We start from the raw sequence: 17,203 nt of genomic DNA on the forward strand, positions 1-17,203 counted from the left end.
ATAGTTTAAATGTTTAATTCATTCACAAAACTCATCAACTATTTACCTTTGATACTGTTATTCCCAGCATAAAAAGACTCTAACCAGGCTTCTTTCAGTAGATACAAAAAATGATTTATTATTAAAAACTTCTTTTTTTAAAACAAGTTATAAAACAGGTTAACGTACAACTTGTAGTTTAGCAGTATAATAATTGTCACCTTTTTAAAAAAAAGATATTCGAACCCCCATACACTCTCACACAAACACAAGACAGGATAAAACAAATCCCCTGCAGAGGCTGGAAGAAGAGTAGTTTTCTTTTAAAAGGATAAAATTCGAAGGGATCTTATGCAGTTGATCTAACAGAATTCTGGTCACAATAGGTTTGGAAGTTCCTTCAGACAGATTTTTTGGTGAAACTGTCCTTGGTGACTCTTATTTATCACAACTTTGCAGACTTTCAAAAAGTCCAATGAGTTATCCCAATGAGCCATTTCTGAGGAAGGTTTAACCCAAAGGTGGGGCAGAGAGAGGGAAAGAGTCGTTCTGGCAGCCTGCTCCTGTCACCCCCACACTCACTCTCTGAGAATTCGTTTTTAAAGACTAAGATGTTCAAAGAATACTTCTCTTAGGCCAAGTGTTTTTAACCAATCATCAAGAGCCTTCAGCTTGGCAACAGCAGTTCTTTGTTAATTTAGATATACAAAGTTTCTCTTCCCTTTCCAGGCATTCCTCGCTGAACACTTATCTTGACCTGTGATTTTTTTGGAAAATGGCATTTTCACAGCCTCGAATTAATATTGCAAACTTTTAAAAATAACTCAGGAGCGAGAATGTCCAAAATTCAATGTCCTTCAAATTTTCCAAAACCAGGTTCCTCACAAAATTTGAACTGAAACGGAGCAAATTGCTTAAAAATGCAAGGCCACATTCCAAGGTGAAGGTGAGAAATGAACAAATCACTCTCAGGGCAATGTGAAGACAGACCTTTCTTATAATCCAGATAACCATCGAAACTCCTAACTAAGGAAGAGACATTAAAAATGCAAAGTACCGGATACTGAAACAATGGCTGCCATAGATAGACACACCCAAAACTTCTTGGAAATGCACAATGGTTGAAGTATTTCAAGGCAAGGCTGCCCAGCCACTAGAGGGAGATTGCAAATGACATAGGCAGTGTTAAAAAAGTCTTCAGCAGAGGAAACGGGCTGAAGACTACTCTCTCTCCCTCTCTCTCTGTTTTGGAATAAGAGTGTTGCTTGGTTTGAGAAGCCAACTCTACCAGAAACCTACCAGCGAACCAAGATCTCGTAATAATTGCTACATCTTCTATATTTGACCGCATCCAAGAAACCAGCTAACTCAAATCGGCTGCAGCATTTTAAAAACTACGCCTCAAGAACAATCAAAGGACATTTAACCATATATTCTTTTACCTTGGAGTTTAACTCCCCGTATTTCTGATACCTGTGTGTGTGTGTGTTGGCCCGAATGACTACATGAGCACTGAATGCTTGACATTGTGTTTTTATTATTTTCCTCAGGTTAATAAATTTGCACTTTCTTTGATTCAAGACAACCTTGTTTGATTGGCTACTTATTCTTCACCTCTTAAGTTTTTAACTATATTCTGATTTGGAAAAGGCAGATCCTTATGAAAAAGAAACTTAAACCTTTGTTATGACCAACTAAGGAGGTTGAATAGACAGGAGCCAGTTCACCCCTTCTCACTTGGTTATAGCAGAAATGAATGCTTCAGATCATGGATGGGGTGCCAATCAAGTGGCTGCTTTGTCCTGGATGGTGTCAGGCTTATTGAGTGTTGTTGGAGCTGTATTCACCCAGGCAAGTGGAGACTATTCCATCATGCTCCTGACTGGTGCCTCGTAGGCAGGCTTTGGGGAACAGGGGGTGAGTTACTTGCCGCAGAACTCCCAGCCTCTGACCTACCCTTGTAGCCACAGTATTTATATGGCTGGTCCAATTCAGTTTCTGGTCAATAGAAACCCCCAGGATGTTGATAGTGGGGGATAAAGTGGTGGCAGTGCCATTGAATGTCAAGGGGAGATGGTGAAACTGGGCCTGTATTCTCTAGAGTTTCAAAGAATGAGAGGTGATCTCATTGAAACCTACAAAATTCTTAAAGGAATAGACAGGGTAGATGCAGGTAAGATGTTTCTCCTGGTTGGGGAGTCTAGAACCAGAGGACACAATTTCAAAATAAGGGGGAGGCCACTTAGGACCGAGTTGAGAAGTTTCTTTACTCAGAATGTTGTGAATCTTTGGAATTCTCTACCCCAGAGGGCCGTGGAAGCTCAGTCATTGAGTATGTTTAAGGTAGAGATTGCTAGATTTCTGATTAACAATAATGTAAAGGGTTATGGGGACAGTGTGGGTAAAAGCCAACGAAAGTGTTCAACCAGCCATGATCGTATTGAATGGTGGAGCAGGCTTGATGGGCTGAATGACCTACTCCTGTTCCTATGTTAGATTCTCTCTTGTTGGAGATGGTTATTGCCTGTACTTGTGTGGCATGAATGTTATTTGCAACTGATCAGCCCAAGCCGGAATATTGTCCAGGTTTTGCTGCATATGGACACGGACTGCTTCAGTATCTGAGGAGCTGTGAATGGTACTAAAAATTGTGCAATCATCAGCAAACATCCCCACTTCTTACCTTATGATGGAGGGGAGATCATTGACGAAGCAGCTGAAGATGGTTGGGCCGAGGACACTACCCTGAAGAATTCCTGCAGTGATATCCTGGTACACAAATGACTAACCTCCAACAATTGCAACCATCTTCCTTTGTGCTAGGTATGACTCCGACCAGTGGAGAGTTTTCCTCCGATTCACATTGACTTCAATCTTGCTATTTCTCCTTGCTGCCACACTCATTCAAATTCTGCCATGATGGCAAGGGCAATCACTCTCATCTTATTTCTTGAGTTCAGCTCTTTTGTCCATGTTTGGACCAATGGTGTAATAAGGTAAGGAGCTGAGTAAACCTGGCAGACCCAAACTGAGAGTCAATGATCAGGGTATTGGTGTATAACTCCTACTTGGTAGCACTCTCGATGACACCTTATATCACTTTGTTGATGATCGAGAGTAGACTGATGGGGTGGAAATTGCCTGGGTTGGATTTGTGCTATTATTTTGTGAACAGGACACCCCTGGAAAATTTTCCATATTGTCAGGTAGATGCCAGTGTTGTAGCTATACTGGAACAGCTTGACTATGGGTGTGGCTAGTTCTGGAGCACAGGTCTTAACTACTTCTGCTGGAATATTGTCAGGCCCAAATCACCTTTGCCTTCAGCAGCTTCTTGGTATCACCTGGTGTGAATTAAATTGGCAGAAGACTGCATCCGTGATGCTGGGGACCTCATTTAACCAGGATTGATCCTCCAGCTTGATGGTGTTGGTGGAGTGAGTGTTGTGCCAGGTCATAAGACTGCAGATTGTGGTTGAGTACAATTTTGTGCTGCTGATGGTCCACAGCTTATCATGGATGCCCAGTTTTGAATTGCGAGGTCTGTTCTAAATCAATCTTATTTAACATAATGGTAGTGCTACAACACAATGGAGGGAATCCTCAATGTGAAGGCGGGACTTTGACTGCACCAGGAATATGCAGTGGCCACCTCAACCAATACTTTCTTGGACTGATACATCTCAGTCAGTTAGATGGGTGAGGATGAGGTTTCTCCCTCTTGTTGGCTCCCTCACCATCTGCCACAGGCCTGGTCTAGCACCTGTCCTTCAAGATTTGGCCAAGTCACTTTTAATGATGGACATTGAAATCCCCTCCCCATAGTATATTCTGTGCCCTTGCCACCCTCAGTGCTTCTTCCAATTAGTGTTCAAATGTCCGAGTACTGATTTATCAGCTGATGGGGGTGGTGGGGGTAGTAGGTGGTCATCAGCAGTAGGTTTCCTTGAACATGTTTGACCTGATGCCATGAGACTCCATGGGTTCCAGAGCCAATGTTGAGGATACCAGGGCAACTCCCTCCTGTCTGTATACCTCTGTGCTGCCACCTCATCAGCAGGACAGATCCAGGGATGGTGATGGAGGTGTCTGGGACATTGTCTATAAGGTATGATTTGATGAGTACAACTATGTTCTGGCTGTTGCTTGACTAGTATGCGTGACATCTCTCCAAATTTTGGCACAATCCCCCAGATGTTTATGAAGAGTAAGAAGCAACTCGATTGAAACATAAAAGATCCTGAGTGGTCTTGACAGGATGGGTGTTTCCTCTTATGCGAGAATCTAGAACTAGGGGTCTCTGTTTAAAAATAAGCGGTCACCCATTTAAGACAGAGATGAGGAGAATATTTTTCTCTCAGATGGTCATGAGTCTTTGGAATTCTCTTACTCAAAAGGTGGTGGAAGCAGAGTCTTTGAATATTCTTAAGGCAGAGGTAGGTAGGTTCTTGATAATAAAGGGGGTGAAAGGTTACAGGGGTCAGCAGGAATATGGAGTTGAGATTACAATCAGATCAGCCATTATCTTATTGAATGGCGGAGCAAGCTCGAGGGACTGCTTCACTTTAGCTCCGAAGAAGAGTCATACGGATTTGAAACTTTGTTTCTCTCTCCACAGATGCTGCCAGACCTGCTGAATATTTTAAGCATTTTCTGTTTTTATTAACACTTATCACATTGTTAAAGGGGTACTTAGGCTATTAATTACTAGACTTAATTTTCTGAGGCAAAGGCAAATTTAATGAGAAATTAGCAGCAAGTTCTTAAAGTGATTGGGAAGCAAATAGCAAGATGCTGTTTCTGCAGTGCAAATGGTGGAGTGACAGCAATTGACACGTACATCCTGGAGATTCACAAGTCACACCATGTCTCCTAATGGCTTGAGTTTGCAAGCGAATTTGCAATGTTAATCGTTCACATGCCTTTATTTTTTCAGCATTGCTTTTACAGTGCAAACATGTCAGGGTACACAAGATGCATTTCCACTAGTTGTATGTTAAGTTTGCAAGTTAATTAGGGACCCTGCTGACTGTAGTGGCAGTACCAATTAAGCCAACTAATTAATCAGGACTTTAATTAGCTGCACTATGTGTCTGACCTAAATTCACCTGTTTTGCCCAAGTTTATAAGCCTTTTTAAATTTTATACTTGATTTCAGTTCTTGCCATTGCATTTATTGCCTATATAGATGTAACTAAGCTTATTTTTTGCAGGCAATAAACACAAAAGCAATTATTGGTACAACACTCTAATCTCAGAATTAACCACAGTGCCAATATTGAAGTCACACAAATAACTTCTTTGTTATGGATTGAGAATTTTTGAATAAACTAATATCTATTCTATTTACTAATATGTGTTCTGGCTAGGCCAGCATTTATTGCCCATCCCTAATTGCCTTTGTTCAGAAGGCATTTAAGAGTCAATCACATTGCTGTAAGTCTGGAGTGACATGTAGGCCAGACCAGCAGTTTTCCTTCCCTAAAGGACAGTAGTGAATTAGATGGGTTTTTATGACAATCGACAATGGTTTCATGGTTATCATAAGAGTTTTAACCCCAGATTTTTTTTATTGAATCTGCCATGGTGGGATTTGAACCTGGGCCCCCAGAGCATTGCCCTGGGTCTCTGGAATACTAGTCTAGTGATAATACTACTATGCCACTGCCTCCCCATTATCTTTCCCCATTTACTACAAAAGATGTGTCTTAATTTCACATTGTGCACAGTTATAATGGACATTTGTGTCTAAATAAACAAAGTACAAAGATGAAAGAAAGATTTTAGACTTAAATTCCCTTTAAATTCCAATGAGTTGTTTTGCTCTGACAATTTATATATGCATGTGTAGGAGCTGCAGTGAAGTAAAGCTTTAGGGCACATTACTAGGCTGACAGCTTGTTGCATAATGAGATCTGTTGCAAAATATTATTTTCACTTGTCTCATTATTCCTTTCTTCCTTACAAATTTTATAGTATTAACTGCACATTGACGTAGGATCCAATTACATATTGACACAACTAACTTATTTGATAGCTTCTTCATAACCCCAATTGTAAATTTATTTAAATTCACAATATTGAAATAAATTTAAGCTAATTTAAATTTTTTATTATTTAAATGTGTGATTAATCGACAGTAAGCCAAATAATATCCATATAATTTCATTTACTATTAACGTGTGAATTATTTCTCCGTTTCTGAGGCGAGTTCAGTGCAATTTTTAACTGCTGAGACCCCCTGAAATACAGGCAATGCAGAGGTCCTGTCGAATTTAACATCAGGTCCTGATGAATTTTCTTTCTCAGTTTTTGGGCTAGCAGCCAATCAGCGAGGCTGTCCGGCAGCTAAATGGGAAAGCCTTCTGTACAAGGATGTATCCAGGCACCAGTGAGGAGGGATGAAGTAATCCTATTTGGGTAGTGGTGGAGGAAGGTCAGTCTGGAGATCGTAGGTGAGGAAGTGAAAAGATGATTGGATCACAGTGGGGTAAGCCTGGAGATTGCAGGGTGAGGAGTTCAGGGGGAGGTGGTTGACTGATCACAGAGTTTGGGGAGGTGGTGAGAAGTGGATCAGTTAGTTGCAGGAGGGAGACTAATCGCAGCAGGTTAACTTGGTGATCTGGGTCATAGAATCATAGAGGTTACAGCACAGAAAAAGGCCCTTTGGCTCACTGAGTCCACGCCGGTCAAACAAGTACCTAACTATTCTAATCCTATTTTCCAGCATTAGGCCCATAGCCTTGTATGCCATGGCATTGTAAGTGCACATCCAAACACTTCATAAATGTTATGATGGATTCTGCCTCTACCACCCTTTCAGGCAGTGAGTTCCAGATTCCCACCACCCTCTGGGTGAATAAATTCTTCCTCACATCCCCTCTAAACCTCTTGCCCCTTACGTTATATCTATGCCCCCTGATTATTGATCCCTCCACCAATGGGAAAAGTTCCTTTCTGTCTACCCTATCTATGCCCCTCATAATTTTATATACCTTAATTATGTCCCGCCTCAATCTCCTCTGCTCCAGGGAAAATAACCCTAGTGTATCCAATCTCTCCTCATAACTAAAACTCTCCAGCCCACGCAACATCCTGGTAAATCTCCTCTGCACTCTCACTTCCTATAATGTGGATTCCAGAACTGCACACAGTAGTCTAGCTGTAGCCTAACCAGCGTTTTATACAGTTCCAGCATAACGTCCCTGCTCTTATATTCTATGCCTCGACTATTAAAGGCAAGTATCCCATATGCCTTCTTAAACACCTTATCTACCTTAAGTGACCGGTGGACATGTACACCAAGGTCCCTCTGACCCTCGGTACTTCCCAGAGTCCTACCATTTATTGTGTATTCCCGTGCCTTGTTTGTCCTGCCCAAGTGCATCACCTCACACTTATCTGGATTAAATTCAATTTGCCACTGATCAGCCCATCTGACCAGCCTGTCTATATCCTCCTGTAATCTAAGGCTATCCTCCTCACTATTTACCACTCCATCAATTTTCGTGTCATCTACGAACGTACTGATCAACCCTCCTACATTCAAGTCTAAATCATTTATATATACCACAAACAGCAAGGGACCCAACACTGATCCCCGTGGAACCCTACTGGACACAGGTATCCAGTCACAAAAACACCCCTCAATCATCACCCTCTGTTTCCTGTCACTCTGGATCCAATTTGCCAAATTGCTGTGGATCCCATGGGCTCTTGCTTTCATTATCAGTCTCCCATGCGGGACCTTATCAAAAGCCTTGCTGAAGTCCAAGTAAACTACGTCAAATGCATTGCCCTCATCTGCACACCTGGTCACCTCTTCGAAAAATTCAGTCAAATTGGTCAGACATGATCTCCCCTTGACTCCCACTGAGGTTAGACTGACTGGCCTGTAGTTCCCTGGTTTATTCCTTCCTCCCTTCTTGCATAACGGTACCACATTGGTTGTCCTCCAGTCCTCTGGCATCTCTCCTGTGGCCAGAGAGGTATTGAAAATTATTGTCAATGCCCCTACTATCTTCTCCCTTGCCTCATTCAACAGCCGGGATACATTTCATCCGGGCCTGGAGATTTATCTACTTTGAAGCCTGCCAGACCCACTTAGAACCTCCTCCCTTTCTATGCCAATTTCTTTAATTATATCCCAGTCCTTCTGCCTGATTTCCATACCAACATCGTCCCTCTCACTTGTGAACACTGACACAAAGTATTCATTTAGAACCCTACCCATGTCTTCTGGCTCCACACACAAAAATTACCATGATGGTCCTTAATTGGCCCTGCCAATGTTTTTTCATGCCCCCTTTTTGCTCTCCTAATTTCCTTTTTAAGTTCCCCCCCTACACATTGTATACGACTCTTGGGTTTCCTCTGTTTTGAGCCCTTGGTATCTGCCATAAGCCTTCCTTTTCCTCTTTATCCAGTCCTGTAAATCCCTCAACATCCAGGGTTCCCTGGATTTGTTGGTCTCACCCTTTGTCTTTACTGGAATATGTTGGCCCTGTACTCTCCCTATTTTCTTCTTGAATGAGTCCCACTGCTCTGACGCAGATTTATCTAAAAGTAGCTGTTCCCAGTCCACGTTGGCCAAATCATATCTGATCTTATTAAAATCGGCCTTCCCCCAACTTAGAACTCTGATTTCTAACCATCTTTGTTGTTTGTTGTTTTCCTTAACAACCTTGAAAGTAACGGAGTAATGATCACTATCTGCAAAATGCTCCCCCGCTGATGCCTCTATCTTTTACCCGGCTTCATTCCCTGAAATTAAGTCCAGGACCGCCCTCTTTCTTGTAGGAGCTTCTACGTACTGGCTTAAGAAGCTCTCCTGGATGCATTTTAAGAATTCCACTCCCTCTAAACCTATCACATTATGAATAACCCAGTTAATGTTGGGGAAGTTGAAATCCCCCACTATTACTACCTTATTATTTTTACGCTTCTCTGAAATTTGCCTACATATCTGCTCTTCTATTTCTCTCTAACTGTTTGGGGGCCTATAGTACACTCCCAGTAATGCGATTGCCCCTTTTTTGTTTTTCAATTCTATCCATATGGCTTCATTTGAGGAGCTTTCTAAGATGTCATTCCTCCTTAATGCTGTAATTGATTCCTTGATCAAATATTGTGATACCTCCTCCTCTTTTACCTCCTTCCCTGTTTTCCTGAAGACCCTATATCCTGGAATATTGAGCTGCCAATCCTGCCCCTCTGCCAACCATGTCTCTGTGACAGCAATGACATCATACTTCCACGTGTTAATTTGTGCACTCAACTCATCTGCCTTATTCGTCAGACTCCATGCATTAAAATAAATACCATCCAACCTTGCCAAACTCCCTTGTGCCTTAACTGGCCTATAATTTCCATGCCTTCCAGACTCACTTTCTCTTTTCTAATTTTTGCTGTGCATCTGCCCCTGCTGAACTCCTGTCAGGATCCCATTCCCCTGCCAAGTTAGTTTAAACCCTCTCCAACAGCACTAGCAAACCTCCCCGCAAGGATGTTGGTGCCATTCCGGTTCAGGTGCAACCCGTCAGTGGGGTGGAGCACTCTGCAGCTCTTGACCCACGAGCAGTGTTGGAAAAGTACTTACCTACTGATTCTGCAGTTCTTTTCTCCCCTTAGCTGTTGGCTTTCTGAACCCTGGGAAACACAATCTTCAGCTGTTAAATTAAATCTAAATACCTGCTAAAAGCAGAAGCACATAGATTTTTTAGCACATTACAATTACTGGCTCATCTCTTTTGAGCAGGTTAGAGGCCTTCCCTGTATTATGCCCTGTTCAAGCAGAAGTAGACAGGTTTGTGGCGGGTTGGGATCAGGTTTCACATTTCTAGCAATTTAAACCTCCACCCTCTCCTGGCTGTTTTGGGGGTTTATCATTATCCTCCTGATTTTTGTCCCATTGTTGTGATAACATAATAGGTGTAAAGCGCAAAACTTTTTATCCTTTCGTGGGATGTGAGCATCACTGGCAAATTCAGAATTTGTTGCCCCTGAAAAGTTTGCGGTGAACCACACATGGGGAGCAATATTTGGAATGCTAGAATTATTATTGAACTTTTCTCATGTACTTGAGAATGAATAGTTCAGTAACCCTTTGTTAAAAAACCTCCATATTTCAGAGCAGTGCCATTGCTGAAAATGTAAAAATACTGAAAATTACGTCTCTGTATAATCGGAGTTCCAAGCAGAGACATCCGCATATGACATGCTGCTATCGTGGAACTTCATTTATCTCCTCATTAGCTTCTAATATTCTTAAATACCTGCTAAAGAACTGCAAGGTTATTCAGAAACAAGTCACTCTATGTGCAGATGTGCAGGCAGGAGTTTGTACAGTGGACCTTGATTTGCAGGGACTAATTTTTGTGGGCCCCTGCTTTACCCTTATGGGGCACTCCATCAAAATAGTGGTGACCTGGTTCTTAGTAGAAACAGGGCAATAAATAGTGTGTGATTTTCAGCATGCTACCACATCTTTGCTGCCTATGGGGATGAAAATTGACCACCACTACAGGTTGTAGGACTGCAGTCACTGGATGAGAGTGATGGGTTGCCTTCCCTGTAGTATATTAATGAACTAATTGGGTTTTAACAATAACACACCAGATTTTGTAGTCATGTTTTCTATTGCTAGCCCACAAATGACCAAATTTATTGAATTCAATTCTATAACTTGCCAGTGTGGTTATAACGCAGATCCACTAGGCTACCATAGCATATTGTTGAATGTTGATTAATTACTTGTGTTTGAAAGGTGAAAATGTACTATGAAAATTACTGCATTGCAGAATATTTACCTATTATTTGGGGTTTATATTTACAGTCAGATCTAATAATTAGCAATGAAATGATGATAATTTTGACCCCTTTCTCTATTTCACTGTAATCATTCTATCTGAAATATTTCCTATTACTATGAAACTTACAGTGAATTTTCTAAGGAAAGAGAAAAGGCCAAGGCCAGGGGAGACTTTCAGAAACTACGTGAGAAACAGCAACTTGAAGAGGACCTCAAGGGCTATCTGGACTGGATCACTCAGGCAGAAGATATTGATCCTGAGAATGAGGAAGACATTGAGAGTGCAGAGAAGCGAAATCGTACGTATCTTCTGCTATTAATACACTAGGAACATAAGAGTGATTAAACACCTACAATTATTTTGTTTAATTTGTTGAAACTTGAAGTTGAAAAGCTGCATGCATTAAGTTTGATTTGAATTATTTTTCAGGCATCAGTTTGATTTTTTTTACAGTATGGTGTCAAACGGAAAATAATTTATAATCGTCTTTGGTTTATTAATATATATATATATACTATGCGGGTGTAATTTTAGACCATAAGACATAGGAGCAGAAATTAGGCCATTTGGCCCATCGAGTCTGCTCCGCCATTCAATCATGGCTGATAAGTTTCTGAACCCCATTCTCCCGCCTTCTCCTTGTAACCTTTGATTTTCTGACATCATGGATGAGATTTTAACTCACTCAAACTTACGGATTGTTAAAATTGGATCCACGTTACTGACAGGAAGCCTAGCTCCTTGGTAGCATGAAACCAGAAAGTTGACCATTACATGTCTATTAAGAAGTCATCTTGTTATTTGAACAGTGAAGCAGCTGAATAAAATGATAATTTATTAGGGTGGGTGCTAGAAAGGAGGTTTGTAGAGATGTAAAGCTAAACATAAATGACTGATCCATTTTGTTTGTGAAGTTTGTACTAATTGTTTCATGCTTTTTATGTTTAAAGCAAAATATCTATCTTTTTGTTGTTGAAGATTTTATGTGAAATACCAATGAGTTGATGGGAACTGAAAAAAAACATTTATTTAAATTTTTGCTTTTGGTATGGGTTTTTGAAAAATAAATTGTGGAATCACTCTGTGATAGAACAGTCAAATCTTTCAATAATTCTATAACATTTCCCTTTGGTTAACTCATTGAGGTTGAGAATGCAGTCCAAGGTACCTCTGCAACACTTGGAGCTCAGAGGCTCTGTGCTATTGGACACTGAGGCCTGAAGCAGTCGTGTCCAATGAGTAATGTGTCCCATAGTGTGGTCCAGAAGTGTTTTGAGTGCGAAAAGCTTGTGCATTCACTCTGAGAAAGGCTCATTAAGTCCCCAGCTTCTATCTAAATTAGGATGGACCTCATAATATGGTGTTGCAGAACTGGAGGAGGAGCCCATTAAAATAATTTGCACGTTCCTCCTGAGTTGTTTTCTCCTTCCAAGAGGGTCATCCTTTGTTCGCTAATCTAGCTTTTTTGATCTTCAGTGGCCACTGAATTAAACTTTTTTGTGCCTGGTATCATTAAACAAATTTTGATGTGTGAAGAGCAACCAGCAGTCCTTCAACATCTGCTAGCAACTGTTATTCTGGTCCCCAGTTCTGTGGTCCCAGGGCCACTTGGGCACAAACATACTTAAATGAGTTGGCCTCACACTATTAGTTGAGGTTAATTCAGTGGGGTTCAGGTACATGGACCCCTGAGTAGCACCTGTTCCCCTGGTGCAAACGCAAATGCATTATTCACCTCAGTGTTTTCTTGGTAATGTTGTCAGATAGATAAGCTGGTTTTGCCATATTTCTGTAGAATGTTGCCTCAAATATTTGCTCCTTCTTCACATTATATTGATGTCAGTGTCTAATGAATTTACTATTCTAAGACAAATGCCAGATTGAAGTGTATAAAACTTCTCCAATCTGTCAAAAGATTCTTGTGAATCATAGCTTTCAAAGATGCATACGGTAAGCAAATTTATTTTAGGATAACATAATGACAAAATGGATTTGTTTGATATAGTGTAACCTTTATTCAGTCTGTTCAGTTAATTTTGCATCTAGCATGCTGAACCATGTATACGTCTGCAATGATACATATAAGCTCTGATTTTAAATTAGGGCAAAAATTGGTTAGGTGTGGGGCTAGAAATAAGCTTTCCCAGCATGAGGTCCAGTCAGTTTTAAATCCTGAGCCTTATTTTAATATGATTAATGAATTGCCCACCTGATCACATTGTGAATTTGTCTTCTTATTTTCACTGCACAATTTCTGGTGAACTATTTAAAGTGCAGATGCACCACTTAATGTGAGCTTGCATTCCCTCTGGCAGATTTAATTAGAAGTGTGCAAACAATTCTCTTGGCAGTAATAAATCATTGGGTTGCCCTGGGGTATCTGATGCATTTCTAGAGTTTTTTGTGGAGGAGGAACACTGAAGTACTGTTCCCCAGTATCTGCAGTAAGATCCCCAGAGACTATCCAGCAGCCCTAGACAAAGGAGGCTGAGAGGGTCAGTGCCAGAAGCATTACCCTCAACACCCGGTGCAATGTAAAAAGAAGCACAATCATGTTACTAAAACAGGGATTCCCAAACTGTGGATTGCGATCCCCAGTCGGGTCCTAGACAAGATCGTGAGCTGCAAGGCACCCTGGAGCTCTGACTGATTTCTGGCAGCTGCGAGACCCCTTTAAGTCCTCACATTTTTTTTCTACTGGTGGGAATGGCTCAATGGACTGCTCTCTGAGGTCTGATTGCTGCTGTAGAAAACGCCTGTGAAAAGATAGGTGCTTGTTTTTCTTTGTAGAAACCTTGCCTTTTCATTCCTGTTCTCCCATCCTCACAGTCAAGAACTAAGATCACCCCTCCCCGGCTCTGCTAAACAGCTCTCGTACCCCCCAGATTTTTACTCTGATGTCAGCACAAAGTCTGAGGCATTAAAGTGGGCTCACACCGGGAAAAAGTTTGGGAAGCATTGCACTAGAGCATCAATGATGAGTATTTCTTCATCTTTCTGTCTTTCTCAACAAGCTGACAACTCTCCTTTTATTCCGTCCTTGAGCGTACTCAACAAATTTCTTCTCTCCTTTACACCCCTCGGCATACTGGCAGGCCCAGTAAAAGCATATTCATAACTTTTATGTTAACATAAACTGTACCGAATGTGCAATCTTCTGGAATTGACTATTCTTTTTAAAATGGACACTGATGGCCACTGAATGTCTTGGTCTATGGATTCAAATATTGCCGTACTGTCTTGAAAGGACCAAAGGACACATTCCAGATTGCGAAGTTTCAAAACCCATATCTGAGACCACCCAAACTGCATACCTGACTTGAATGGTTCTTTCTGAAAGCAAAATGGTGATTGTCTCAAACTCCCAAGATGAATAGCTGCAAACAATAGCCCAGGTCGTGAATGATCAACTGAAGCCCAACACTATATTTGGAAAAAGGAACTGTGAAAAAGCACATGGTAAGACAGCCATGTTGGTCTCCCTTTTTTAATCTTTAAGCGTTATCTGCACAACAATCCAACAACCGCAAAAACAACAGCCGCAGAAAGGGCAGTAATATCTATGCTTTAAGAGCTGGGGACTGTAACATTGCAAAGTCTCCAAACTTGCTCCTTTTCAAGTCCGCCAATATAAAAAAAGACCTCCCGGTAACAAGTCCACAAATAACTAACTTTGTGACCTGCAGAAAGTCCATCCCTTCAAGAGAATCCTGCAATGATTCTGGTGTATGACTTTGACTATTGAATTCACCCAAATACACTTCAGGAGTGAAAAACTTCTTCACCAGGCCTGCACTGTGTGTTTTCAAAGATGAGCCAAATACATGAATTACAAACTATTTTTTCTAATTTGTAAAAGTGTACTATTCTCCTTAACTGTATTTTCCTTGAGTGAGTGAGTGATATGGAGTTAGATTTTCGGGGTGAACATGTGAGTAAATAATCCTCTTTATTTAAAGCCACTAATAAACTTGCTGCTGGTTATTCAAAATTTTCACACACTCGGGGGTTCAGAAACACACACCTCTTCCTTTCAAAAAAACATACTGATTATGGACAGTCAAGGAAGAGATCAGGGATTTCAGTTCTCTCTCATCCCTGTCAGTAATAATACAATCACAAGGGCACAATGCAACATCTTCTCAATCCAAACACATGCACCTCTTCCTTTACATCATTATGAAAGATATTAACAGCATTCCTTTCTTACGTCCTAGCACTTGCACAATCGATAACTTCTCTAAAGACACCTTTCTTACTTAACAGTCCAAACACTTGGCTTTCCAATTGCTACTTTCCTATTCTCATTCCATTTTGCTTCAATCCCAGCCGTGGCTCTCTTACCTCTGAGTCTGAAGTTTGTTGGTTCAAGTCCAGTCCAGAGACTTGAGCACAAAAGACTAGACTGATACTCCAGTACATTCATGAAAGAATGTGGCACTGTAAGAGGTGCCATCTTTTAGACAAGATGTTAAATTGAGACTCTGTCTGCTCTCCTGGGTGGATGCAAAAGATCCCGTGGCCATTATTTGAAGAAGTGCAGGAGAGTTATCCTTGATGCCCTAGCCAATATTTATCCTAGCATTTATGTGCTCTATTTGACCCTCACACTCACATTTCACAGCTTCCACATTTGCCAGCTATTCATCTATGACATGCACATCATCCAAACATATTGCAACATACACACTGACATTCCCCTCTCTCTCTTGCAGTTCAAGATGGCACATAATAGGAGAGGACAGCAAAGAGCCAGCAGGGGAGAGGCACGGGGAGCACGTCCTCAATTCCTTGGAGGAGATGGTGCTCTGAATTATTGATGTGGCAGTCATTGAGATCATTACAAATGGCATTGCTGAAACCATTCAGGATGACATCCTATCTTATGCCCCTTCTCAAATCCTTCTTCACCCTCATCCCACATTCTGGTATGTAGTATAAACTACTGGTGGTATGATCATGCACCTCTTACTTCCCACCCACCACCCCTTCCCTCACACCAACTCTCCTCTTCTACATGTTTTCAAATAGCCAAACCCTGCTCTCTGGCCAGCCAGCATTGCCTGGTGATAAAGAGTGTGAACAAAAGCCTCTGAGGAAGAAGCACTGTCACTTGATGTGACACTGCAACCACCACTCAGATATTGGCACTGCATGTACTTTAGTATAGAGGTGGTATCTGTATGTCATTGGCAGGCGTGGGCTGTAGCCAGGTCACAGGGAAAGAATAGGTGTGTGCCAGGGCGCGGTCACAGACAAGTTCTAGAGCATAGATTTTGGTGGAGCGACGTAAAGAAAAAAGGCTGATTGGCATGCACACAGAAGTACTTAGTGTGTAGGTAGGCCTGCTGGAGAGCCTGTTGTCACTGTCAAGGAGCATAGAAGAGCCCGGTTCCAGCTTGGTGCAGTGCTTGGAGCCATTTCTTTCCAGTGTAAAAGTAAGGGCCAGCCCCATGGCAGCATTTGGGGATCTAACTGTAATGCACATTTGATAGCTGATGTCTCAGCTTTCATCATTGTACAGGCAGAAGTCATAATAGCTTCAATGCTGCAATTAAGGTTCAGATTGAGTTTATGAGATCTCTGCTTGTTGCCATGCTGTATCAGACTGCTGTTGTCATAGTTGCAGATACCACCATAATCCAAAATGGCAAGTTGATGCCAAATCAACTTTAGATGTGACTGCCATCATAATCCTCCCACTGTGCAGACTTCCAGTGCATGCACCTGATGCCCACGCAATTGCCCTTTCATAGATGGCAATCAACACTAGCTGAGCTAGAAGTCAACAGGAACAGACTCCGTGCCATTTTTTTGAACTTCAGGGCTCCTGAAATGGCAAAACCAGTGGCGCCAAGGAGATGAATTTTGCTGCCTATGTTTCCAGCCTTTTCAGCTTTGGTGGAAGCTCAAGTGGCTCAAATGTAAGCTTTTGGCTCAAACCTTGGAAATACTGGTGTCATCAGCTATGCATCACGGGAATAGCCTTTGCCCCCTTGCAGACATCCTCATATCCTCCTGGACGGGTGGAATATTGGGGAAATGGATGAGTGATGCAGGTTGAAGGGATTATTGTAGCTTCCTCTGAAACTGGTGCAACTTGCATGATCCTCTGCAGTAATCATTGACCAGTGGACATCAATGGAGTGAAAAGCCTTCCTGTTGGCCTTCTGGTTGATGGCATGAGTGCAGTCTATCATGCCCTGGACACGAGGGAAGCCAGCCACTGTAGCAAATAAGAGAGCTCTTTCACTTTAAGCATTGGCATCAATGGGAAAGATGATTATTGGTTGTCATTGGCAAATTGGCATTATTGACTTGCTTGTTGCAGCTGTGTATTGCAGATTGGAAGATGGGGGTGATGATCTCTTGTAACAGCTTGGAAGAAGCTTAATACTTTAAGAGTAATGGTG

The 17,203-nt window shown here is 41.6% G+C and overlaps 1 protein-coding gene across 1 annotated transcript in view; it reads left to right on the forward strand.

Annotated features, from left to right (window-relative positions):
• The window catches only part of LOC121280566 (voltage-dependent L-type calcium channel subunit alpha-1D-like), a 676,393-nt gene that overhangs the window by 264,735 nt on the left and 394,455 nt on the right, over positions 1 to 17,203 (forward strand). The window contains exon 8 of the mRNA XM_041192702.1: positions 10,919 to 11,088. Coding sequence (XP_041048636.1) covers positions 10,919 to 11,088 — 170 coding nt within the window. The remainder of the gene's footprint in view (positions 1 to 10,918; positions 11,089 to 17,203) is intronic.

Source organism: Carcharodon carcharias, chromosome 7 (assembly GCF_017639515.1).
Source record: "Carcharodon carcharias isolate sCarCar2 chromosome 7, sCarCar2.pri, whole genome shotgun sequence".
NCBI lineage: Eukaryota > Metazoa > Chordata > Chondrichthyes > Lamniformes > Lamnidae > Carcharodon > Carcharodon carcharias.